The sequence below is a fragment of the Nyctereutes procyonoides genome, unplaced genomic scaffold (genome assembly GCF_905146905.1).
Source record: "Nyctereutes procyonoides isolate TBG_1078 unplaced genomic scaffold, NYPRO_anot_genome, whole genome shotgun sequence".
Lineage (NCBI taxonomy): Eukaryota > Metazoa > Chordata > Mammalia > Carnivora > Canidae > Nyctereutes > Nyctereutes procyonoides.
Window position 1 is genome coordinate 42864646 of NW_026575120.1, and position 24027 is coordinate 42888672.

General features: G+C 48.5%; 1 protein-coding gene across 1 annotated transcript in view; it reads right to left on the reverse strand.

The window, feature by feature from the left end:
• Positions 1 to 24027, reverse strand: part of CSMD1 (CUB and Sushi multiple domains 1) — a 1869885-nt gene that overhangs the window by 220182 nt on the left and 1625676 nt on the right. The window contains 5 exon segments of the mRNA XM_055335505.1: positions 4163 to 4258; positions 5836 to 5949; positions 10909 to 11025; positions 16174 to 16368; positions 21592 to 21779. Coding sequence (XP_055191480.1) covers positions 4163 to 4258; positions 5836 to 5949; positions 10909 to 11025; positions 16174 to 16368; positions 21592 to 21779 — 710 coding nt within the window.

The window sequence follows — 24027 nt, forward strand, 5'->3', positions numbered from 1 at the left end:
GCCTACGCGAGGCAGTCCTTCCAGTGCCACTCAGTGACAGGGGACATTTCCCTTTCTCAAAATCACTCGGTTTGGTGATGACAGGCCACGACCAGTCGGTGATTTCAAACACCGTCGCCGAACGATGAGCAAAACCTTGTGCTTATTCGTCTGTGTGAAGCAGTGTGCGCTTTATAGACTCTTTATACAAAATGTGAATTTCTTAGGCTGGAAAACCTTATATTTTATGCCTTCTAACCGGAGACGAGGCCCGGGGAAGACCACTAAGGACGCGCAGGTACCTGCCAAGGAAGGGCCTCGAGCAAAGGAGACTTCAGTGTTGATTTTTCCTTCCCAAACTCAGAAAACGCGCTTCCATGTTTCTGGGTTGTTGATCAGTTCATTTGGAAGCTGAGGAGAGGGAGCGTTGCCCTGGGACGATCTCGGAACAGGAAAGGCCGAGCCCGGACATCCAGGCGGCAGGAGGTGGGTGCAGGGGGGCTGGGGGTGAGCGTCACGGGTCCTGGGGTCCCCTCAGCCAATCTGACATGGGGCAACCGGGACTGGGCACCCGCCGGCCGTGGGAAGTCGTGCACGGTGTGGAGGCTTGGTATTAAGATGTGGCCTCCTTTCCCCCTTGAAGCATCCAGTAAATCCCGCCTGATGCACCGAGTTTGGCGGGAATGAGTTACTTCGAGGGAGCGTAAAGGAGAGTCGGCTCCACGGGCAATGCACAGGGGAACGGATGAGGTGTGCCCACGGCCCCGCGGCCGGGCCTGAACAGACGCCGTGAGAGATGGTGTCACCGGGTCCTGCCCCGGGCACCGGCTGGGCTCCTGCTGCTCCGCTGCTACTGCTCTAAGGTCACAGGGAGCCCACAAAGCAATGAAAGCTGCACGGCAGAGCCGGGAGGGGTCTCCGAAGCCCGAGGGATTGCGCCGCGCTCAGTTTGCTAAGAAGCAGCAGGCCGTCGCCACGGGCCGTCCCCACGGGCCGGGTTTCCTAGGATGACGGGAATTTTGATTTTCTCGTTGATCTAAGATTACGTTGACTTCAGGGCTGATGCATGTTGGAATGGCATCGTGTATCCCACCGTGCAGACCCACCTACCGACTGTGGTCCCGCCAGCCCGGGTCTGAGGGCTGGGGCAGCGCTCGGAAGCCTCGGCAGCCCTAGGGCCGGGCGGAGGGGCAGCGAGACCTCCTCCTGGGGGCCTCACGGGAGGCCCGAGGAGCTACTGGAGGAGCAAGGGGTGCTCCTGCCTCCATGGAAGGGTGCTGCTGCAGGACACGGGCTGCGGAGGCCAGGCCTGGAGCCCAAGTGCAGGACCATCACAGACTCCCTGAGGGGGAGTCCCTGGACCAGTGTTCCTGGGAGGTTCTCATGGTGTCATTTGCCTCTAGATCCACCGGACGGGCACAGAGTGAGGCAGGCACCTGCTGAGTCAAGGGGGGGGGCGTTGCCCGAGGAGGACTGCGCCTGAGCCACCTGCTGGAAGAGGCGCTCCTCCGCCGCTCAACACACGGCGCCCCACTCGTCTCTGCCCACACTGTGCTTAGACGCCTGGTGACCTGGGCATCGAGCAGGCTGCCCCATCCCCGAGGATGCGATGTCCTTGGGCATTGAGTTCAATAGCATTGAGCAGCCGAACGAAGCTCCTCACGGGTTCTGAGTCCTCACTGACCAACCACCGCGGAGGAGCTATTTGAAGCGCTGTATTATAGGGGGTCCCCCGATCAGCCTTCTCTGGGGCACACCTGGGCTCTGATCACCCTCTTCCAAACACGCCCCTCTACCTCTAAGTCACGTGGAAAGCACATGAGAAGGAACAGAGGCGAATGTTAATTGGGACACTGTAAATAAATGAAAAAAGCAAAAAAAAAAAAAAAAAAAAAAGCCTTGCTACGTCCATTGAACCAGGGCAGCGCGGAGGGCTGGGTAAGGGCAAGACACAGGGGTCCTGGCCTCCCGCATTCCCGGCCGCTGCCCACTGGCCACAGGGGTCTCCAGCAGCTCCTGGAGACACAAGCTTAGTCGCCGGGGCTGGAGACACCGTCCTCACAGACGCCAGGAGGGGCCTGTGCAATTTTAAGCTTGAATAACATATGAAGGGATGAAGCCATCAATGTTACACACTTTCCAGGAAGTGTTTTTCTTTTTCTTTTTTTTTTCCCCCAGGAAGTGTTCTTCTACAACAGATCGCACGTTTTCTTGGCTTCCGTGCAACGTTCAAGTCAACTTTCCATGTGTATCCAAGACTTCCCCGGGGGCTCCTGAGTGACTCATAAGTTGCATTCATGATTCTAGCTCTTTACTTCCAAAGGATTTAGCTTTGATAAAAAGACATCAAATTTTTTTTTTTTTGCTTAAAATTACTGCAGGAACAGAGCAAGTAAAGGAGGTATAATGAGCCTTGTAAAATGGTGAGGATGTTGGAGTCCTTATATATTAAAGACAAGGAAAACATATTCCTTCTATAAATGATTTTTTTTCTTTCCACTTTTCTGTTTTTATTCACTGTAATGGTAATGTGTCACTTGAAACCAGGAAACGTATTTTTAAAATCATGACTTCTGATGATGACATTTGTCAACAGGATAGGCACAGGGTCATTTGCCTCAAGTATTTTATTTGATCATCTGAGTGATTTTCCGATCCTTATAAAAAAATCAAAGAACACCCTTTATGAAGACAGATAATGTCAGCAACTTGAAGTTCTCTGGGATAAAATATGTACTTAAACCAAGTGGTCCAGTTTATTTATATATCAGCCCAATTCATCTTGGTTTGTAAATTGGCTTCTGTGAAATAACATACAATTATTTACAGAAAAGTAGGAGCGGGTAAGACGTAAGTTGCCTACATTGGCCATTGTCCAATGAAGTCCATTAAAATTATTGCTTTAAATGTCTATATTTTAAGAAAAGGCACAATTTAGGACAATGCAACTAATTTTAACTCAGTAGCAACATCATTCAAGCAATTGCCAATTACACTGCATTAGAGACTCTCCGCCTGCAGCTTGCCCGTCAGATTTTTCCTACTCCTTTCTCATCGTTTTTTAAGCCATCTTATCGCCGAACACTGAAGAGGTTTTATGGTGAAACATTTTATACTTTATCAAATAATTATTTTATAATTTATGGGTTTTATAAAAGTATTTCAAGGGCTTGGAATTTGCAGTGTGAGAGTATTATAGACATTATAAATGAAATTACACATCATTTTCCATAATATATATTTTTTATGACCATAATGATGCCGTCGAGCATGTTTTCTGAAGTCTCTATTAAAGGCCAGAGACACTGCTAGGAAGTGATCGTCCTCCACTTCTGAAGAAAATATTTAAGAGCAGTGAGTAACCTCTCCAGCCTCAAGCAAAACTGAGACCTAGAAAAACTAAGTATTTCTTCTTTTTTTTTTTTTTTGGAATACACAGTTTGTCTCTGCAGATGGTAATCTCTGTCACACTTCAAGCTCCACAGCCAATTCCAAGTTTACCCAGAGACCCTCTCTGTGCTTCCAAAACTGTATAAACAGTTTATATATATTTTTTCAAGTTCATGTAATGAATATTGCAAGATAAAGGTAAACTAGAAATAGGGGGAAAAATCCTAAATTTTTTTAAGAAACTTTGTGCCATCTTAAACATTTTCAATAAGCTCCAGTTTCACAAATAAATATAAAGGAGTCAAAGTGCCAAGAGTTAATGGAATGCAAACAAATTAAAATAGGTATTTAGGGGATGAGAGCTCAGATGGTATTTGGGGTTTTGTTTGATTTTATTAAGTTGCTTTTTCAAGTAGTTTTCACAGGAAGATTTGGAAATGACTAATGTGGTTTAAAGGTATTTTATTGAAGCAGTTCCTGAAACCTCAACTACTATAACACACTTTGCCTAATTCCACAGAATATTATGACGCATGTGAAATCCTTTTGCAAAAGGTGAAGTGCTATACAGAGGGGATTTGTGTTTCCTGATGATACCTCATCCAGACGAATGAGCTGTTACTGTGTCTTTGTAGTAGAAATATCACATTTCAGCATCAAAAAAGGTGATGATTTTTATCAAATCGTTTTATCATCAATATAAGACTACCCTCAATTTCCCAAATATCAGGAGAAAAACCAAGCCAGCCCCGCAGCTCAGATCCCGTTACCGCTCCGGCGCGCCGCACCTTACCTTGGTAAACAAAGTGGAAGCCGCGGGCGGACGCGCCGCTCTTGGCGCTGAACCGGAGGAGAATCTGGTTCGAGGTCGCCAAAGGCAGCGTTTCACCTAAGGGAGAAAGCAGAGGACACTCGTGGGAAGGACAGGCCACACCTGCCGCGCTGGAGGACGGTGTTGCTGGGAACTGATGATGAACCCGGAATTTCGCATTTAGCTGTTGGACTTTTACCGACTCCCCCTCGGGCTTAGGGCCCGGACACACCACTTCTGTCAAGATTTTAAAACTGCTCTTGTCTATTCGTTCTGCCACGACGTCACTTTGACGACCGTGGCCTTCGTGCCTTCCTCTGAGGCCGGCTCTGCTAGGGGTCAGCCGATGCCGTGGGAAGTCGGGGAGTCAGACCCATCGCGGACTCAGCATCAACTTTATTTGACGATGACTTGCTAGGATTCTACTGAAATTGAGCAAGTCTGAATCCAATGTCGACCTCAAAAATACTAAAGCATTCAGGAAAAAATTAAAAACTAATGAAACGGTATTTCCACCTTGGACAGTAGCACCAGGCCACAGGAACGACCCCTGTGCGTGCTGCCGAGGGGCACACGGGTGGTCTTGGGGCTCCCCAGGTGAATCTGTCCCTACAGACCAGGATTTTAAATCTCTATCTTGTGATGCGTTTCGAGACATCACATCAGTGGATGTTGGCAGAAAATAGCAAGACATGGGTCTCAAGACCGTTGGCTCGTGATGGGAAATCATCCAATTCCAACCTTGGTCGGCAAGAGTCTGTGACGCACACGTCGACTCTAACTGGGTCAATGGTGAGAAGACATCAGTGGTACGAACCCTGCTGCTTTGCTCAAGTGCGTACTATTCACCACTAAAACTGATGCCCTTTGGTGAATATCCATGTTTTTTGATAGGGAAAGACTCCACATGTGCTTTTAAATAAAAGTACAGCACAGGGGAGCCTGGCTGGCTCTGTTGGTGAAGCGTCTGGCTTGGGCGCAAGTCGTGACCCTGGGGTCCCAGGTCGAGCCCCACGTCGGGCCCCCTGCTCAGCAGAGAGTCTGCTCCTCGTTCCGACCCTCACCCCACTCACCCCACTCATGCTCTCTGTCTCTCTCTCTCTCAAAGAATTTTTTTTAAATAAAAGTAAGGCATAAAGCCTGGGCTGTGAGGCAGCACCCCACATTTGACGAGGCCCCTCGCGGCCCTGTGCATGTATCTGCACCACCGTGCACCCAGCGTGCTCACATACGAGCGCGATGAGCTCTCTATGTACATCCGTACTTAAAGGCTGGTCATGATTTAGACCAAAGCACTGATACCGTTTATCTCCTATAAGATTATGGGACAGAGAGGAGAAAATAGACGACACAGGGTCATTTGTCACCCCTTCTTTTTCTGATATTTGTTACTGAGATGGGTGTTGTATTTTCTACGACCTTAGTAAGTAAAATGATGAAGGTCTGCGGTTCTACACGTGGGATAAAGATACAGCTGAAGTTTTGCATCAAAAATGAGGTCATTAAAAAAATTTAAAAAAAATAAAAAAAAATAAATAAGCAGGCACATTCAAAGATGATCGCATTTCTCTTTCGTGAGCAAGAAAAAACGAACGACGAGTTTGAACCTAGTCGTTCTGGCTAAATGAACCCGACAGGCCTCCCCGGACACTTACCTGAATGGGACCCAGAGAGCGAGCTGAGGAGTCTGGCCTGTGGGTGTGTCCCGTCAAATAATTCCGCCAAATCGTTGAGCGCCGTCTGGAAATAGGCAAACTGTCCAAACACCACTGCAAAACAGGGGGGGTGGGTTGGCACAGCGTAGCTTTGTCAAAAAAAGAAAGACATGGAGATCGGTTGTCCTATCGATGGATTCCTCTGAAGGATCCTGAGAATCCTGTGGGAAATCCTGAACTGGTTTTCTCCGGTTTCTAAGAGTTATCAGTTGCTTAAACAATTTCATTTTGCTTCTTGATGGCTTCACACTTAATAAAAGGAATAAAATACTGTTCCCTGTCTAGTTTGAATACTAATTTTTTTTAAAGTAATGAGTTAGGATAGGAGAAAAATAGCCAGACAGCTGCTCCATTTATTTAAGAGCAGTTAATGACATCTTTGAGGCACGAGGATCAAGACATTTGTTGGTTTTAAAAACAAGCCAAACGATAAAAAGAAAAACTAAAAACATGCCAATTTGGCCAAGAACTTAAGATTCTTTACTTACGATTATCGTAAGGCCAAATTCATATGGACGTGATGCAGTTTATATGCAAGTCAGCAACATAGTGGAAAAATTAGTCATTGTTATTCCAATGCACAGTTTTATTTATCTCATAAGTGATATAAACATCACGAACACGCCTCCTCCAAGTAAAACGGGGCTGTGCAGTTCATTACTTCAAATTTATTGAATTTTTTTGTACTCAAGTCAACCAGAGCCTTTACAACATTTAGAGACACTTGTGACTTAGCACGCAGGCTGGGGGCACGTCACTCTCGTGTGTGTGGAAGGATTAAACTAGAATCACCCTAAATCGTCCTACGTGAGACATGGATGTGGGCATCTCCGTTATCAGGTCACGATTCCAACAGAAGGATCAATGCAGGTGCTGGCAAAACGGAGGGGTCTGGGTGTGGCCGCCTGTGCGTGTGTGTCCTGCATGTGCACACGCCTCTCACGTGTGCGTGTCGTATGCATCGCGTGCAGCACGGATGTCATGGGATATATGCGCAGCCATATACACGTATTTTGAGATTTTATGATTGGAAGAGTTAGAAGGAGGAAGAGAACTTCATGATGCCAACATGGTTCTGGCTCCTACAATTCCTTTGTTCACAGCCCCCCCACCACTGCCCCCCGGAATAAATCTTCATCATGTTGGAGGCAGGACACTTGGGTTTTTTTCTTTTTTTTAATGTTTCAAAAGGGAATGATGCACACATAATTTCAAGAAACCTGTATTGATTGATTGATTTTAAGAGACTTTTAGAAGGCATCCGCTGAATGCCAGACTCTGAAGATGAGCAGGACGGAGTCCCGGCCCCGGGGCCGTCACATGCCAAGGTGCGCAGTGCTCCCACAACGAATGCAGACTGAGGGGCCAACGTGGGGCTTCCTGGGCCAGCTGCCTGGGCTGCCTCTAGGGCCGGGGCGGGTAGGGGGGGTGCCCCGAGGAGCAGACGGCTGCCAAGAGCGACAGGTGCTCACTGCTGTGGCCACTGCGGCTAGGGGCGACCATGAAGGGGGCAGGGAAGGGGCTGTAGGACATGAGCCACAGGGCAGCCGCTCCTCGCCGGGGGGGGGGGCGGAGGGCACGGGGCTGTCCAGGTCGGACGGGGGACACAGCAGGATCGCTGGTCCTCAGAGCAGGAGAACCGAAACCCTGTCGTGTAAGAATGGGATGCAGGCCAGTTATTACAGCAGGTGAACATGAAGGGTCAGATTCTGCCCGTGATGAATGTGGCCAAGGGTCTGGGCAGGCGCTCAGGCATGGAGGGGAGGAGAGCAATTAGGGAGCAAGGCCTCCGCAGCCCGAGGCTGTAGGGCCAGGAAGACACACCTAAATATGTGGGGTTTCCTCCTGGGCAAAACAGGGAGGGGAGGATGCACATTGAGGTGCTTCCGTGATCAGAGCTTTGTTTTAGGAAGGATACTTCGGTGATGCTTTTGGGTGAAAATAGGGAGAGGACTAGGATAAGGACTGGGGTAAGGTCTGGGGTAAGGCCCGGGGTAAGGACCTGGTAAAGACGGGGTAAGGCCTGGGGTAAGGACCGGGTAAGGACGGGATAAGGACTGGGGTAAGGCCCGGATAAGGACTGGGTAAGGATGGGGTAAGGACGGGGTAAGGCCCAGGTAAGGCCTGGGGTAAGGACCGGGGTAAGGATGGGGTAAGGCCCGGGGTAAGGACCGGGTAACGACGGGGTAAGGACCGGGGTAAGGACCAGGTAAGGCCAGGGGTAAGGACTGGGGTAAGGACTGGGGTAAATATGGGGTAAGGATGGGGTAAGGACTGGGGTAAGGACAAGGGTAAGGACTGGGTAAGGCCTGGGGTAGGGACCGGGGTAAGGACCAGGTAAGGCCCGGGGTAAGGACTAGGGTAAGGACCAGGTAAGGCCTGGGGTAAGGACCCAGATAAGGACCAGGGTAAGGACTGGATAAGGCCCAGGGTAAGGACCAGGTAATGCCCGGGGTAAGGCCCGGGTAAGGCCTGGGGTATCCCATGACCCTCCTGACCCGTCCTGCCCGTCGAGAGCCTGTTTTCCCCAATGCCCCTTCTCACGGCGCGATGCACCCCAGGAGCTGCCGCGGGATTTAAAGGGTGGGCATTTCACGGGCTCGGATTTGTTTTATTCCTCTAGGCCCTTGTGACAACTGTTGAACCAATTATTGAATTAATTTATTTCTCAGGAAAAGAGTAAAAAAGTGAAGAAAGTACGAGATAAGACAGTATAGATTTTCACTAAACGCTCTGTATAACTAACTCCTTTAATCTAAAATTAGGATTCTCTGCCTGGATTGGATGTGATCAATGGATATCATTAAACATTTCAGACTGGGAAGCTACGATAGCTATTTGGGATGGAGGTGCGACGGCATTTTTCTGCTGAAAAATCCTAACTGCGTGGTGACAATTCAGTGGGTTTTGAAGCAGCCCCAGATCGCAGGACACGGCTGCTGCGTTCCACTGGGATAAATACATTCTGTCGCACGTCCGTGAGCAAAAATAAGAGGAATGTTCATGGGAGAGTAATTGGAGGATGTTGGGAGCACTCAGGTGGGCAGCGGGAAGGAACGGGGACAACCGAGGGACGCTGCTTTCGGAGCGGGTCCCGCACGAAGGCGAGAGCTGGGGGCTACTCTCATAAGCCGTGCCGCCAGCCTATGATGACAGGACGTCCTCGGGAGCCCCGTCCTGCCGGTGCCTGCCCTCCGCCTGCAGCACGCTGGCCCCCTGCCCGGCCCTGCAGCTCGGGCCGCCGCCGCCGCCTCCCGAGACGAGCCGGCCCAGCACCCATCGCCGTCGGCAGCGCCCGGGGCAGACACCGACCGCGTGGGTCAGGGACCAGCAGGGACGTCACGAGGGCCCGGGGCTGAAGCCCCTCAGGCACAGTCAGCGGGGGCAGCTTCCCACGAGCTCCCAGGGGCCTCGGGAGGAAAACGAGAGGGTTTACCTGAACCGTGTGCGCCGCCCGCCGCCTCCTGACCCGCCCTGAGCCTCCCTGCCAGGTGCTTGTGCCTCTTACAGGGTTTTCCCTCCAACAAGCACTAACCTTAGGATTTCTGTACTTTTGCTTTACGTCTATGAGTGGGTGGCTGGTATGTGAATGGGAAGACCACAAAACACAAAACCACCCAAACCAAACCAAACCAACAAACAAAACTATGTACAGTTTAAAATTTTACTATTGAGGGAAAAAGCTAGTCTATAAAGTCATAAAAAGCTTCTACGTGGTTTACTGCAGGAGAGCGCTCAGAGGCTAAGTGGCTTTGGTGGTGCAGGTGAGACAGGGCAGCGCAGGGGAGACGGGGGCAGCGCAGGTGAGATGGGGGCAGTGCAGGTGAGATGGGGCAGCACAGGTGAGATGGAAGAGTGCAGGTGAGACAGAGCAGTGCAGGTGAGAGGGGGGCACACAGGTGAGAGGGGAGCAGTGCAGGTGAGATAGGGCAGCGCAGGTGAGAGGGGAGCAGTGCAGGTGAGACGGGGTCAGCACAGGTGAGACGGGGAGCGCAGGTGAGATGGGGCAGCACAGGTGAGACAGGGGCAGTGCAGGTGAGACAGGGGCAGTGCAGGTGAGACAGGAGCAGCACAGGTGAAAGGGGGGCAGCGCAGGTGAGACGGGGTCAGCACAGGTGAGACGGGGGAGCGCAGGTGAGACGGGGGAGCGCAGGTGAGATGGGGCAGCACAGGTGAGACAGGGGCAGTGCAGGTGAGACAGGGGCAGTGCAGGTGAGATAGGGCAGCACAGGTGAGAGGGGAGCAGCGCAGGTGAGACGGGGTCAGCACAGGTGAGACGGGGGAGCGCAGGTGAGATGGGGCAGCACAGGTGAGACAGGGGCAGCGCAGGTGAGACAGGGGCAGCACAAGTGAAAGGGGGGCAGCGCAGGTGAGACGGGGGCAGCACAGGTGAGAGGGGAGCAGTGCAGGTGAGACGGGGTCAGCACAGGTGAGACGGGGGAGCGCAGGTGAGATGGGGCAGCACAGGTGAGACAGGGGCAGCACAAGTGAAAGGGGGGCAGCGCAGGTGAGACGGGGGCAGTGCAGGTGAGTCAGGGGCAGCAGGCATCCAGCTGTGGCGGCAGCTGGGGATGCAGCCCTGGGACAGCCGGTGATGCCCGTCAGCAGAGGGTGGGAGGGAGGCCACGGGAGGCCCAGGGAGTCTCACACCTCAGCGTGTCATCCCTCGGGGGTGGGGTGTCACCGATCCAGGGATTTCCGTCATGTGTGTGCCGGGTGACACAGGGCGTGCCCTCGTCCCTGCACGCCCACCCTCCCTGGGGAAAGATGCTTTCACAGGAGAGTAGAGCAAGGCCGAATGTGCTCTCTCCGAGTTTTCTGGATCCCACTCTCAGCAGAGCGTGTCCCAGTGGAGAGTGGCTCGCAGCGGGAGCTCCGTACCCCCAGGAGCCCGCCGCTGCACTGCCACCCATCCCCCTGGACACGATTCTGCTGCGTCAGGAGCCAAAGCACCGGGTTACCTCATGACATGGAACTCAGGGACCAAGCGCGGTGGCCCCGGGGGCAACTCACCGAACTCCTTGGGCACCGAGATGGAGTAGACGCACGTCTGGCCGGCCGTGTAGTTGTGCGGGTAGTTCGGCGACAGGACGACGCCCTCGGATCCCGCGTACTGGCCTCCGCAGGGAGCTGCAGGCAGAGGTGGCCCGTGAGCACGGCAGCCAGGTGGCAGGGCGGCCTGGCCCGCGGGGGACGGAGGGGCAGCCGCGCTCACGGCCCAGGACAACTGGCCCGGGCTGCGTGCTGCGGGGAGCACCGTCGCCAGGGCCGCAGGTGCCACCGGGTGAGCAGCGCAGGTGGAGTCGCGCGGGGATGCGACGCTCCAGACCCTCCCGGGGCCGTCATCCTGCTCCTGTGACGGCGACAGGGACGGTCTCCGATTTCTACTGCTTTGCATCACGACAGGGCTCGGGGGAAATCAATGTCTGCTGCTGTCCTCTGGTGGCCGCTCGACTTGGTGCCTCGTGGGGTCGGGGCAAGTGTAACACGACAAGGACTGGGGTGTCTGAGTCTCTCCCTGTGAGCGTGGCTTGAGCTGACTGGGTCCCTAAGCAGGTGGTGGGGGTCGGGCCTGCGCCTGTCCTGGTTTCCCCTCTGGTCACTGCATTCGCTGAGCCATTTGCCGAGAAATCACCAGGGCACAGAAGCTCCACCTTAGCCCGGCCACCCTCGGCCCCCAGGGCCCTGGGCACCTGCCCACACCCCAGCCCCCCATCACCTCCGCCCGCCTGCCCGAGGGCCTGGCATTTCAGCAGAGAAAGTCTCTATTTCGACTTGGCCTTCTCCGCAGGAGACTTCCCCAGCACTAGGAGGAGGCAGACGTGCGGGCCGAGGAGCGACCATCAGCACACCGTGAGGTCCCAGGTGATGGGCTTTCTCCACAATTAGTAAAGCTCCTGGGAGTTCCCGACCCCAACAACGAGCCCCCCGCTTGGGGTTTGCGAGATGCCGAAGCCGTGGCCACAACAGGGGGGGACCCGCGTGCCTCCCCTCCACATCGGAGCAAAGGAGCTTGTGTGTCCGACAGCTTTGATCTGTGACCGGCAGGTAGAGATTTTATTTGACTAAACTAAGCGGGGTCTCCATGCTGATGTCTTAATTCAGAATGATTTCATCCTTGTGATGCACTTCCATTGACATTTTTACGATTCTAAATAGAAAAATGTTATTTTAACTTATTGATGGAAGTTAAACTCCCAAGCTGCAGACTTCATGAAACTCTGGGTGACTCGTTCTACTAGTTTAGATAAGTTTCTGAATTTTTTTTTCCACCTCGTCCATATAAGCGTAATTGGGATATTTCAGAACAATATTTTTCCTTAAGAGCTTAAAGCTCAAGTTTTACAAAGTAAGTCCCAATAAAGAATAGAAATTTATCTTTTTTTCAAGCAGATAGTTGTGCAAATACCCCCCCCTTTTTTTTCCACCTAGAAAACTCATCCAGTTCAAATTTTAAGGCACACATAGAGAAAAAATAAATAAAAGTAAATCATCGCTGGGGTAACATCTGGATGCCCAAATTATCAGACAGGCAGAAATCTTATCAAGGACACTGTCTGATGATTTTGTGAAAGAATAACTGCAAATATTTATTTTGTTCAAGGATAGGATGAAAGAGGAGTATTTTATAACAGAAGACATTAAAAAAAAATAAGATGAAAGGAAACTGACCTGACATTTTAGGTATACTGCTTCCTTGATAAGTAGTGTTATGCCTACATACGTTTGTCCTCAGACACTAAAGATAAGCACCAAAATTGTGCATTTCAAACATAACAGAACATTTGTGAAACTGATAAAAAATATGTTGAGAACTTTCATTTCATTCTCAATAATTATTCTGTCTATATCACTGTGTTGACCTAAGAAATAGATGGGTATGGGTTTATCCATAGTAGAAATTATTTAATATTAATGTTATAAAAGAAAAAATAAATTATGTGCTTACTCTTCGGTAATTAATATATCACATGGATCGTTTCCTAAATGAATAAAGAGTTGCAACAGCACCATTGTCGATGGCGACAAGAAACCTACTCATCCACCGTTAACTAGCATGTAGGTCTCATATGCAAAAGGCAAAAAAGAAAAAAAAAGGCAAAAAAAAAGGCAAAAAAAAAAAGGCAAAAAAATGCAACCAAGTTGAATATAGACCAAAAAGCAGAACAGCAAACGTCCTGACCCACGAAAGGGGATCCAGACTGTTCCAAATTCAGTTCTTACTTTATAGTAAATTTCAGTGAAGAAAAACTGTAGGCGACAGATGAAAAACCAAGAAAAAAAATCAAATCCAACATTGACAACACACCGGTCCAAACGCATTGCCTGCACCCCACAGTGTACGAGCTGTCGAAACGTAGAAAAATGCAGCGGAAGTCCCCTGGTTTACTTGGTCATCTGCGGGATCCACAGATACCCATTCGTGCATTCAATGTGCTCTTCTGCACGACAGATCCAGAGTTAAACTAGGCGGAAGGTAATTTCTGGTTTAATGGTTTGGAATTTTGAGTTTTACTGAAATGTAAACAAAGAGCATAAATAAAAATTTATGTTTTATGCAATTCGAGGACTGGTCAGTAGAAATTGTGCTTGACTTTACAGGTCTTAAAATACGGAAAAAGAAATAGTCCCCATGTGACTTTATTCATGTCTATTCTATGGCTGGACTGTTTACTATCATTCCTCCATAAGTTCAAATGTTTTTTTAAGTTTCAGACATAGTTCCCACAGCATTATTATTTAACGAAGACTAAGTCTCAACTTCTGTCTTATTTTTCCTCGGGTCCCTGTATATAATCCCTACAGAGATCTCCGAAGAGGGATATGGACATACCTGGGGGGGTACAGATGATATAATGGAACACAAGAAAAAAAAATTAGAACTTTTATCCCAAGTCGTACCTTTTTAAATGTCTATGTTCCTGCATTATTTAGGTGGCACGCCTGCTGGGAATGTGAGCGTGTGTGAATGCACTGGAGACACGGGGACTCCAAGCTCAACTGTCACATGCCGACTGGATGTGATCAAGAGTCTGGGGTCATTGCCCTTTGTTTTATGAAAGCAATGGTGTGCGCCCTTTACACATAGATTAAAATGTACATATAGAATCTAGATGCTCTATTTACGGAGCACCTACTTTGCTAGAGAGCCGTATGCGTATCCCATTAAATCGCCCAACACTGGTGAGGTCGGTGTTACCCTCTGAGCGCTGGCTGGTGAAGCCAGGACTTGGCCGCCCCTAGGTGACCCCAGGGCCTCTGCTCTAGCCCCACCCCGGGAACCTCATTCCCAAAGCATGAGGGTCCTCAAGCCCCAGGAGGGTAGCTTGTGGGCAGCCCGTGACCCGGGGCCGGGGCCCGTGGGTGTGCACTCCCCGGGGCCTTCAGGTGCTAGGAGGCTGGCGGCAGCCAGCTGAATTCCACACCACCTCCAGGAGGCCCTCCTGCAGGACAGGTGCCGCCCACAGGACCTATCCCGGGTGGAGGCCCGAGCTCACACTTTAGCCTCCCGTTGCGCTGTCTGGAGGCCCTCGGCCTTCCCTCCTGCTAGTGGGCACCACCAAGGGGGACTCGCAACATTTATGTCGTTAAATGTCCCAAAGCGACTCACACAATATCTTAAATATGTAGCCGTGAAGCAGTTTTCATTAAATAGATCCATGGAGGGGCACCTGGAGACTCAGTGGTTGAGCGTCAGCCTCCAGCTCGGGTCATGATCTCAGGGTCCTGGGATCGAGTCCCATGTCGGGTTCCCTGCTCAGCCGGGAGTCGGCTTCTCCCTCGCCTGCTGCTCCTCCTGCTAGTGCTCTCTCTCTCTCTCTCACTCTCTCACTCTCCCCCAAACAAATAAGCAAAATCTAAAAAATAACGGATCTACGGAAAGCACGGATTCATAAACTGGCCTTTTGATCATGATTTAAAAAACAGAAATAACTTGCACTGCCTAGAGCTGAAGATCTACAAAATCCCCTTATAAATTTGCTTTTTATATATGCAGATTATTGTTTGCATATATATGTATCTATATCATGTGCATGATAAACATATATTTAATATATATTTAATATATTTATTAAATACATTTAATATATATTTAAGTCTTTATTGAATCTAATATACTTTTTCTAATGTATTTATTTAAATATTTTAAGCATATTTTAATATATATTATATGGTTATATGTTTATATATTACCTACACTATAAATAAATTGTATATATGTTTGCTGTATGCTTATAGGGTTATTTCCCTTTATGTTTATAGGTGTGTATATATGCATAAAGAGTTATTTACATATGTAATTAGTGATTTTCAAACTTTCAAATGCAAAAAGTAACAGTAAACATCGAAACAGAAGTTTTAGGTACTTTTTAAGAATTGGAGATGAATGACGTTTCTCAGGTCTTTCCAAATCTATGAGGTTCTCAGGTATATTGTTTTATAGAGAGCACATTATTTATATTCTATAAAGGGCACTTGCATTTTAAACGTAGTTAATATAAGATGTTAATATTGTGTGGGGGGTGAGTTTGGGGTTAAGTGCAACATATCTAACTAAACTGGTCCATAAGTTCATCCCAAAATAACTCGGAAATCATTTTTTTTCTGCTAAAAATCATGGGTTTTAGCATCTTCTTTTTAATGGGCATCATTCTGGGAGTAGAGGGTACAAGTCTCCCACTGGAGTTTTGTCTGGAGGCCCCGATGCACCCACGGACGGGAGTACCACGCACGGGAGTACCACGCACGGCAGGGCCAGCACCCGACAACCTGGGCTGCCTCCACGTCCCTGCGCTGCCCTGGCCGCAGGGTGGCTCCGTGCCTGTTACTACGCGGCCTTAAGAATGTAATGCCCATCCACAGAGTGACGACAATTGGTACTTGGGGGGGAAATGACACATAAATGTATAGAAAGCGAAAGACAGAGACAGAGCGGGAGAGACCCAGGGAGACCCAGGGACACGACAGAGTCGGAGGCAGAGGGGGTGCAGCTAGACACCGGCGGCGAGCAGCTCTTAGGGACGCTGGGCCTAGACTCCCCAACCCAGAGGTCAGGGGTGCTGGACAAGCCAGCGGAGACGGGGATCGGCCTTCTTTCAGAGGCACACACAGGGGCCCCTACACGGGCATGTCAGGTGGTCGAGCATGGGGAGGACCTGGTCCATGCAACAGGCCAGGATGGGGAGGACCCTCAGCCCTGGGGCAGACGGAGCGGTGATGGGTGGTGGCGTTGGGAGACGAGCTGCGCCCTCACCCAGGGGGGCCCCAACCCCATACCATTGCAGGAGGGCAGCGCACGGCTCCAGGCGGGCTTCCCGTCTGCTCCGATCACGCAAGTGATGGACGAGGGGTCGACGATCTTGTAGCCGGAGTCACACTGGTAGGTGACGGTGGAGCCAAGCTTGAAGTCGACGCCAATCCTTGTCCCGTTCATTATGTTCCCGGGGTCGAAGCAGGCTTCCCGCGGCTTCTCTGTGGAAGAACAGAGGCCAGCTCCGTGAGGCCAGGAGGCCATCCGTCCGTTGGGCTGCTTACCCTTCTGTGTAGGGCCTCGGATGGCGCTGGGGGATGAGAAAGGCTCCACGAGTATCCCTAGGCCAACCCATGACCAAGTTACTAGTTCATCATCAAGTTGGCATTAATAGCGGTACATCCTAAAAATGATGGCCACGTCAACAGCGACCAGTCAATAATTAAATATCATACAAGAAGAGGAAAAACTCCTGTTTAATAAAATCATTTCTTTTTTTAACCACGTTACTCAAGAATTGCTTTGAATTACTTTCATCGAAGTTAAAAAGAAATACAGACTTATTTTCCAATGCATCCCCCGCAACACACACACACACACACACACACACACACACACACTCTGGATTACAGCACTCAGCCAAGGACACCGACTCTGGAAAAGTCGAGGTCATTTTCGACCCGTGTGCTCAGGTCACATTCACGTGAAACCACAGCACGCGTGGGGCAGCGGGGAGAGAAGTCGGCCTCTCGGGAAGGCCGGCTGGGTCCCTGGGCGCTAAGTGCACCGTCGGACCCTGGTGGCCGTGGGCAGGGGGAGGCCAAGCAAGGGAAGGGGCGGGTTCCTGGGCTCCCACTGCGCTTCCCGAGGCCAGTGCACGCTCCCGGGGAGGCATTGACGGGCCCACGCCTAGCATCTGCCCGCCCCACCTGCAGGAGCTGTGACCCCAGGGCCCTTCCACCGCCGCAGCCGGGTCGGGCGCTGCGGGCTGTACCTCTGCTCCTCAGTCGGCGAGGATGGTCGCCGGCCTCCTTAAATCTTGGGAGTCTGAAGCTCAAGAGAAGTTTAAAACATTCACTGAAAACCTGTCTTTTCCCAAATATATATACAAAACGGTCTTTTTTTTTTTTTTTTTTTTTTTTGCCCCTCTGAGACTCGTAGGTATATGGTTGATTCCAGTCAACTTTTGGTAACCTTAGTATTTTAAATGTCTTTATATTCAATAGATCTCCTAAAATACCCCTGTATGTTTTCCTACATATTTCAGCAAATGTATCATTACATCGCCCAGCGTTTCGTCATCTGAACTGCTTCCTGCTTATGCAAGTCAACAGCCTTGACGCCATCACCTAAGATCCCGGTGATGCCGGAAGGCTCTAGAAATGAACTTTTGTAGATCTTCACGTGATAGAGAAGTTACCTGAGATCGTCATCTTCAATTTTTAGCTGAAAGTCATAAAACTACAATTTGACTTCTGAGAGAGAGGGAGAGAGAATGGGGTCGTTCACATCAGTTCATGTGCAAGGACAGCTTGAGTGGATAAAATGAGCCTGTTTTTGCTCTTTCTTCTTGGCTCGACGTTCCTTCCCACTGCAGAAAGTTTATACCTGTCAGGTCCTTCATTCATTGTACAAAATCCAGGGCTGACCACCCATATACAGGATCTCTGAAAATTATAAGCGGTAGACTGAAATTTTTTGGCTGGGATTAATGCTGATCCCTATTTAAATTGTTTTTCTTACTGATTGTCTATTTGGTGCTCATTACTGATTCTACAAACTCATCTTTGGAGGGAGGGCATCCTGAGAGATTGTGCAGATATGCACGAAAGGTGAATTATGAAATGAGCTTTTTTCTTTTTTTTGAAATGAGCTTTGAAAACTGTGCAGTGTACAATCTCTCAGGAATGGATGATACATAGAGGGAGGGAAGAAAAGCACAAAGTTTTGGGAAGTTTTGCAGGAAGAAAAAGGAGGCCTGTTAACTATATTTATTCCATATTTTCTATCATATTTATAATGACCTATGTGTCAACATCAGTCAAACAGAGCTCTCTTTGGCCATTGTTGACTTAGTCTCGATGTGGATAAAAGAGAGGGTTGGTCAGGAAGGTTTCCTGGAGGACATGATGCCCCTGGGGTCCTGGAAATCAAGCCCCAAGTCAGGCTCCCTGCTCAGCAAGGAGCCTGCTCCTCCTTCTCCCTCTGCCTTTCCCTCCTGCTTGTGCTCTCTCACTCACTCTCAAATAAATAAATTAAATCTTAAAAAAAAAAACAGAAGCTAAAAATAACTTCAATGCCCTCAAAAGGAAAATACATAAATAAATTAGGATATAAACCATACAAGCAAAAAAAAATCTCAATTCTTAACGCTCTCCTATGCTAATTTAATTACATACTTTGGCTAAAATGCAATATATACTAAAATATCATATATTATTTTATTATATACTACAATATATATTATTATATCAGTATACATCAGAATATATCACTATATATTACATATTATCATAATATATACTATATTATCACCTTATAATACATTACCATATATTATATTATGTATCATATTACACATTATATATTATGTTTTTATAAATACTGCATTTTAACCAAAGCGTGTAAATGAATGTGGATGTCTATATAAATAAATGTATATTATATGAGTGTATAATTCATGTTAACATTTAAACGATAGTACATATTATTTTGTGTAACATGATATAAAACTCTTTGCGTGCTGCTCTACTGCTGGTACTGGAGCCCATCCCTGAGAATTCTGTATTATTGGAACCGCTACTCTCATCATTTTGTTGAAAGCAGGTTTGGATATTTTGAAGGGTAGGTGATGTTCTGTTAATTCCTTGTAGCTGCGTAAATCCCATATAGGGCCTAGAACATTTATTTTAGGCAGGGAAGGAAGGACTGGAGAATACCGCAGGCACTGAGGGGTCGCCCCACTCGCTGTTTCCAGCCGTGAGCACAGCGCCCTGAGCGTCTGGAAGACTCGAGCCCTGGTCCAGGCCGTACTGTTCTCTTCAAACACAGCAGCCGCATCCCCAGGCCCCCAGGAACGGCTGCAACCGCAGATAGCACCACACCCTACAAATATTTCGTTTTGTCCTATATGCACGCCCATGACAGTTTAATTTATAAATGAGGCAGGATAAGAGATTAGCAACAATAACTAATCATCAGATAGGCCAGTTATAGCAATACGCTGTAGTAGAAGTTCTGTGACTGTGGTCTCCCTCCCTCGAATGTCTCCTCGCCCTGTCCTCACTCCTCCTCTTGGGACGATGGGAGACGTGGCAGGTAAGGCGAGCGGCCTAGACGTGGTGACGCAGCTCAGGCTGCAGGTGACCCGAGGCTGCCGCCCAGGGGCGGGGCATCTGCTCCAGGACAGGGGGCAGCCGGGGCACCCGGACCGGGACCCGGGAAGCACCCAGAGCCAGGGGCCCGCCATCCAGGCACGTTGCCTTCTCAGCCTCTTCAATCACGTTTTGCACCGACCTCTTTCAGTCTGCTTTACCATTTGCTTCCACGCCCCTGACACGACTGTCCGCTCGGTGTCACCCCCCTAGGTGCCCGACGGCTGGGCTTTTCTTCGTTTCTCCAGATGCACGGCGTCCTAACCTTTGCTGCCATTCATCCAGCTGTTGGTTCCGGGGGTGTAGCCACAAATCACAGATCCCGTTTCTGCTTACGTTTTGTCACCGTTTCTAACGCAATGACTTCATGCAGTGCGGGGGTTTTGCCCTAGTCCCCGCCCCTTCTCCCACAGGGGCCCGTCTGCTTGTCCCTGCCCAGAGGCCAGAGGCGGCGGCTCAGGGAGACAGCTGGAACGCTCCTGCACAGGACGCCGGAGAGCTTGGCTGCTTCTCGGCCCCTCCGGGTGCACCTGCCAGGGCGGGCCGCTTGTCTACGGCTGGGTTCGTTGGCTCACAGCCTCTCCTGGAGAGCTCTGCAAGCATGAGGCACTACAGCCCCCAGACGGATGGCATCCTCACCCCCAGGACCCCACGCAAAACATGCAGGTCGCTCTTCCGATCCTCGTTCAACCCCGCATTCATCATTCACCCTAGAATGCCCGGGAGAGTACAAGGTGTCCAAGGAGGCAGTGGCACGCGTGCATCTCCATATTTAGAGGAAGTGCGCTGCTTCTGAAGATCCACCGGAGCATGGGCATCGTCGTGGTGAGGTGCACTGCTCTGAATTCTCGTTACTACAGAAACCACCTGATGATATGGGAAACGCTTGAAAGTTCTGCTTTCCCTCATTCATAAGCATTAACGGATCCCATCTCCAAAGCACAAGAACTCCTTTGATTGCCGAATTGATTAATAATTTTTTTTCTATTGTACATTTCAATAAGGATCAGTGAGTTTGTAGGTTTTGGCATTTAGAGGGAAATACATGAATTTCCTACTTAAAACCACGTAAAGAGATACAAGTCCAGGGAAGAGTCAACAGGGATGAAGCATGTTTTATATTTTCTTTGACAACATATTAACTAGTTATAAGTAACTCAAAAGTTTAAAAAATACATATTTTCATCATTTTTAATAAAGCACTCACTACTGTGAATTGATATTTCACTAAGTCCTTTTCTCTAATTCTTAGTAATATGTCTTGCATTTTCTTTGTCCACATGAAAAGTGGATTTGAAAAGCATGTAACTATTTTCATTGACCCCACAGTAAATGATTAGTAGGGTGGTTTTTGATTGTGAGTTTGTTTCTGTCTTTTTTTTTTCCTGGCTATTTGGTGACCGGGGATGGTGGACACTCCCATGTGGTGACCACACAAGGAATCTCCTCCTGGACTAGAGCTCTTCATGGGACCAATGACCATGGGTGGTGGACTGGGGGGAAGGCCACAAATATTACACATTGAAAAACATGGAGATAAAACCACGTTATTTTGATGTACTTAGTCATTCTGATGAAATAAGTTGGAAGATATTAACACAATTCTTAGTAGTAATTCCTAAATGCCATCAAATCCCTCATTACAGAAATCATAATTTTTACATGGTCATAAGTTTGGGGAAAAAGAAATATTCATTGTTTTTGTTTTTCTTTCTTTCTCTTTCTTTCTTTCCCTTTCTCCCTTTCTCTCTCTTTTCTTTCTTTCTTTCTTTCTTTCTTTCTTTCTTTCTTTCTTTCTTTCTTTCTCTTTCTTTCTTTTCTTTTCTTTCCTTCCTTCCTTCCTTCCTTCCTTCCTTCCTTCCTTCCTTCCTTCCAGCTCAGCTAAGGTAGAAATACATCTCTGGATATTCTTCTCCCCTGGAAAGATGGAACTGTCTTTTCCCAGACAGATGACACAGATGGGAGCATTTTATGCATTAAACAGACATGCAAGGTGTCAGAAATCAATGCTTACAAGAATACAATCTTACTACGAATTATTTGGCACACAGATTAAGGTGATTGCAGTACCTTTAAATTCAATGGCGAACCCCGACAAGCCCACAGAAGCGTCGCTCCGAAATGCCAGGAAAAGACTATTTCCACTGCTCTCTATTCTCTCTGGGGCTTGTGAGCCCTGAAAACTTCCAAGGAGAGGCCTGTTGGAATCTTCTCCTTCATAGATGTGCAGGAAATCGTAGCTGGGCTCCATGTTGAAGCTAAAGGAAAGAGCGTTCATCAGGTTAGGCCCCAATACGAATCTGTCATCGTCCAGACTAGAAAGTTGCTGAGAGCACACGGGGAGCTTTTTGCTTCCGTGTAACACTCGCAACAAATGAGAACGACCCCCCAAAATTAAATGTAACGATAGTTTACATGTCAAAATAGCGATGTGTATAACAACTGTCAATGATAAATACCGTTAGTATTTTGCAGAATGACCACTGTATTCAAAACAGTATGATTTTGAATATATTTATGAGAAGGTGGATCCTAATAACGTGGACACGGTATCCCTTCCCAGCACCCACGGAACGGCTGATGAAGTGCACTTTGAAAGAAATGGCTCAAAAGGGAAGAATTCCCGCTGATATTTGTTTTTTATGTGAATATTTTTAGTTCAAAAAATATGTATCCTTGGTATTGTTCAAGTTTTTAAAATTCTTTCTCTGAGTTTATTTTTAGTTTTAAAAACGCTTCTACTTGCTTGGGTAAATCAGCTAACGTTAGTCATCCGTGTGACGGCGGAGAGTGTGGTAGGCACCTGCTCCATTTCACGTTTCTCCATCACTGACTTTTCCCAATTTTCGCTTTCCCATCCCCCTCCTTCTGTCCCCACTCCTCCCTATGCCTCTCTTTCTTCTCTAGTATTAACTGCCCTGGTCATCCCCAAAGATCTCAAGTCGGATTTGGCTTCCAGTGTCTCTGCCATTTTGATGAGAAGACTGATGACGGTCTGGGAGCTCCAAAGTGTACATACTCTCGACAAGAGACTAAACGTGTGGATGGGTGAGATCTCGATGAGATCAGAATCAAGCAACAAATTAGATAGAAGTATTCAAGTAAAGGATCCTGACTGGGCTCCACTTCTCCATCTCAGAATCAGAGCTCTGTGTCCTTAGGAGGACTCATTCTGAGGAGCTTCTACTCTCTCTTCTGAGTTGGTTGTGTATTTGGATGAGAGGGATGGGGAGTTAGGAGTCTTAATAACTACCAACGTGTGCTTTGTGTACACGGCTCCAGTTTTTCTGGAGATTCATGTGATGACACATGCATAAAAACTCTCTCCAGAAATTTCCCATGACACTCTGAAGGGAGTGACAAGGGTGGGTACCACTGAGGACCCAGCATTAAGAGTGCACCCAGCCCTGCATCGGGCCGTCCCACATTACGTCAAGGCTACACTGTGTCCTGGGGGTGGTCCCTGGACATATTTATTACAGGAAGTTGTAAGAGGTAACCTAGTCTGTTTGGCAGATTCCTTGAAATCAGAAATGAAGACGGAGTAAAGATTGTCAGGAGCAAGTAGAAGGCACCAACAGGAATTTTATCAACCAAGTAGAATTTAATTAGAATAATAATTGTTTTTTGGAATACAAGAATGTTCTTAGAATCTGGTCACGCTGCATCCCCAATAATTAGCATAGGTGATTATTGTGATAGATTATTTTTGGGCACAGGAAATACATGAGGCACAGAAGGAAAACACTGGTTGTTCTGTCTCTCTCTCTGGAAATACTATAATCCATGCATAAGAGTCTGGAGTGAAATTTGTAACTGACTATGATTCCATTGGTAAAACCCAGTCTTAATTCTACCTACGCTACTTGTAGGGCCCACGAGCCCCAACAGGAGGCCAGAGTCTGGCCCAATTTTTAAACCAAGTTTAATATGAGTCCCAGGGTGCGAGTAGCCCCACAGTCTACAAGTCTACAGGGGCCTGTGGGAAGTCATCCCTCCCTAAATATCCCAACCACCTGGAGAAGCTTGGGAGCTAATGATCCAGGTCATGTAATGCTTGGTCTTTGCTGTTAGTAAGGCCAGCGCCCATCGGCCCCCGGCCCCTGGAGAAGCACAAGTGACTTTAGTCGTGCTCTTTAAACCGTGCATCACACATTTAAGCACGTGGCAATGCCCGACCCCCCTTTGCTTGGGTTGTTGAGATCCTCATCCCCCGCTCAGCACTTCTGGTTCCCCCTCCGTCTACTCAGGAGATCTGGTTGTAAGGTCTCAGGGTCATTCCCGCCTGAGCACACACATGTTATCTGCATCTTAGAAGTCACGCACATATGATTTTTCTGTGAAACTGGGTCAACTAATGACTTAAGAATCCAAAAGGTGGAAGAAATCCTGGAGATTTTCTACATCAATTTTCTTCTAGAAAAGTGTAAAATAAGTAGGAAAAAAAAAACTTCTTGTGTAAAACTGCCTCCTGTCTTATCACACGGATTGCACTTTGGGAGCCTT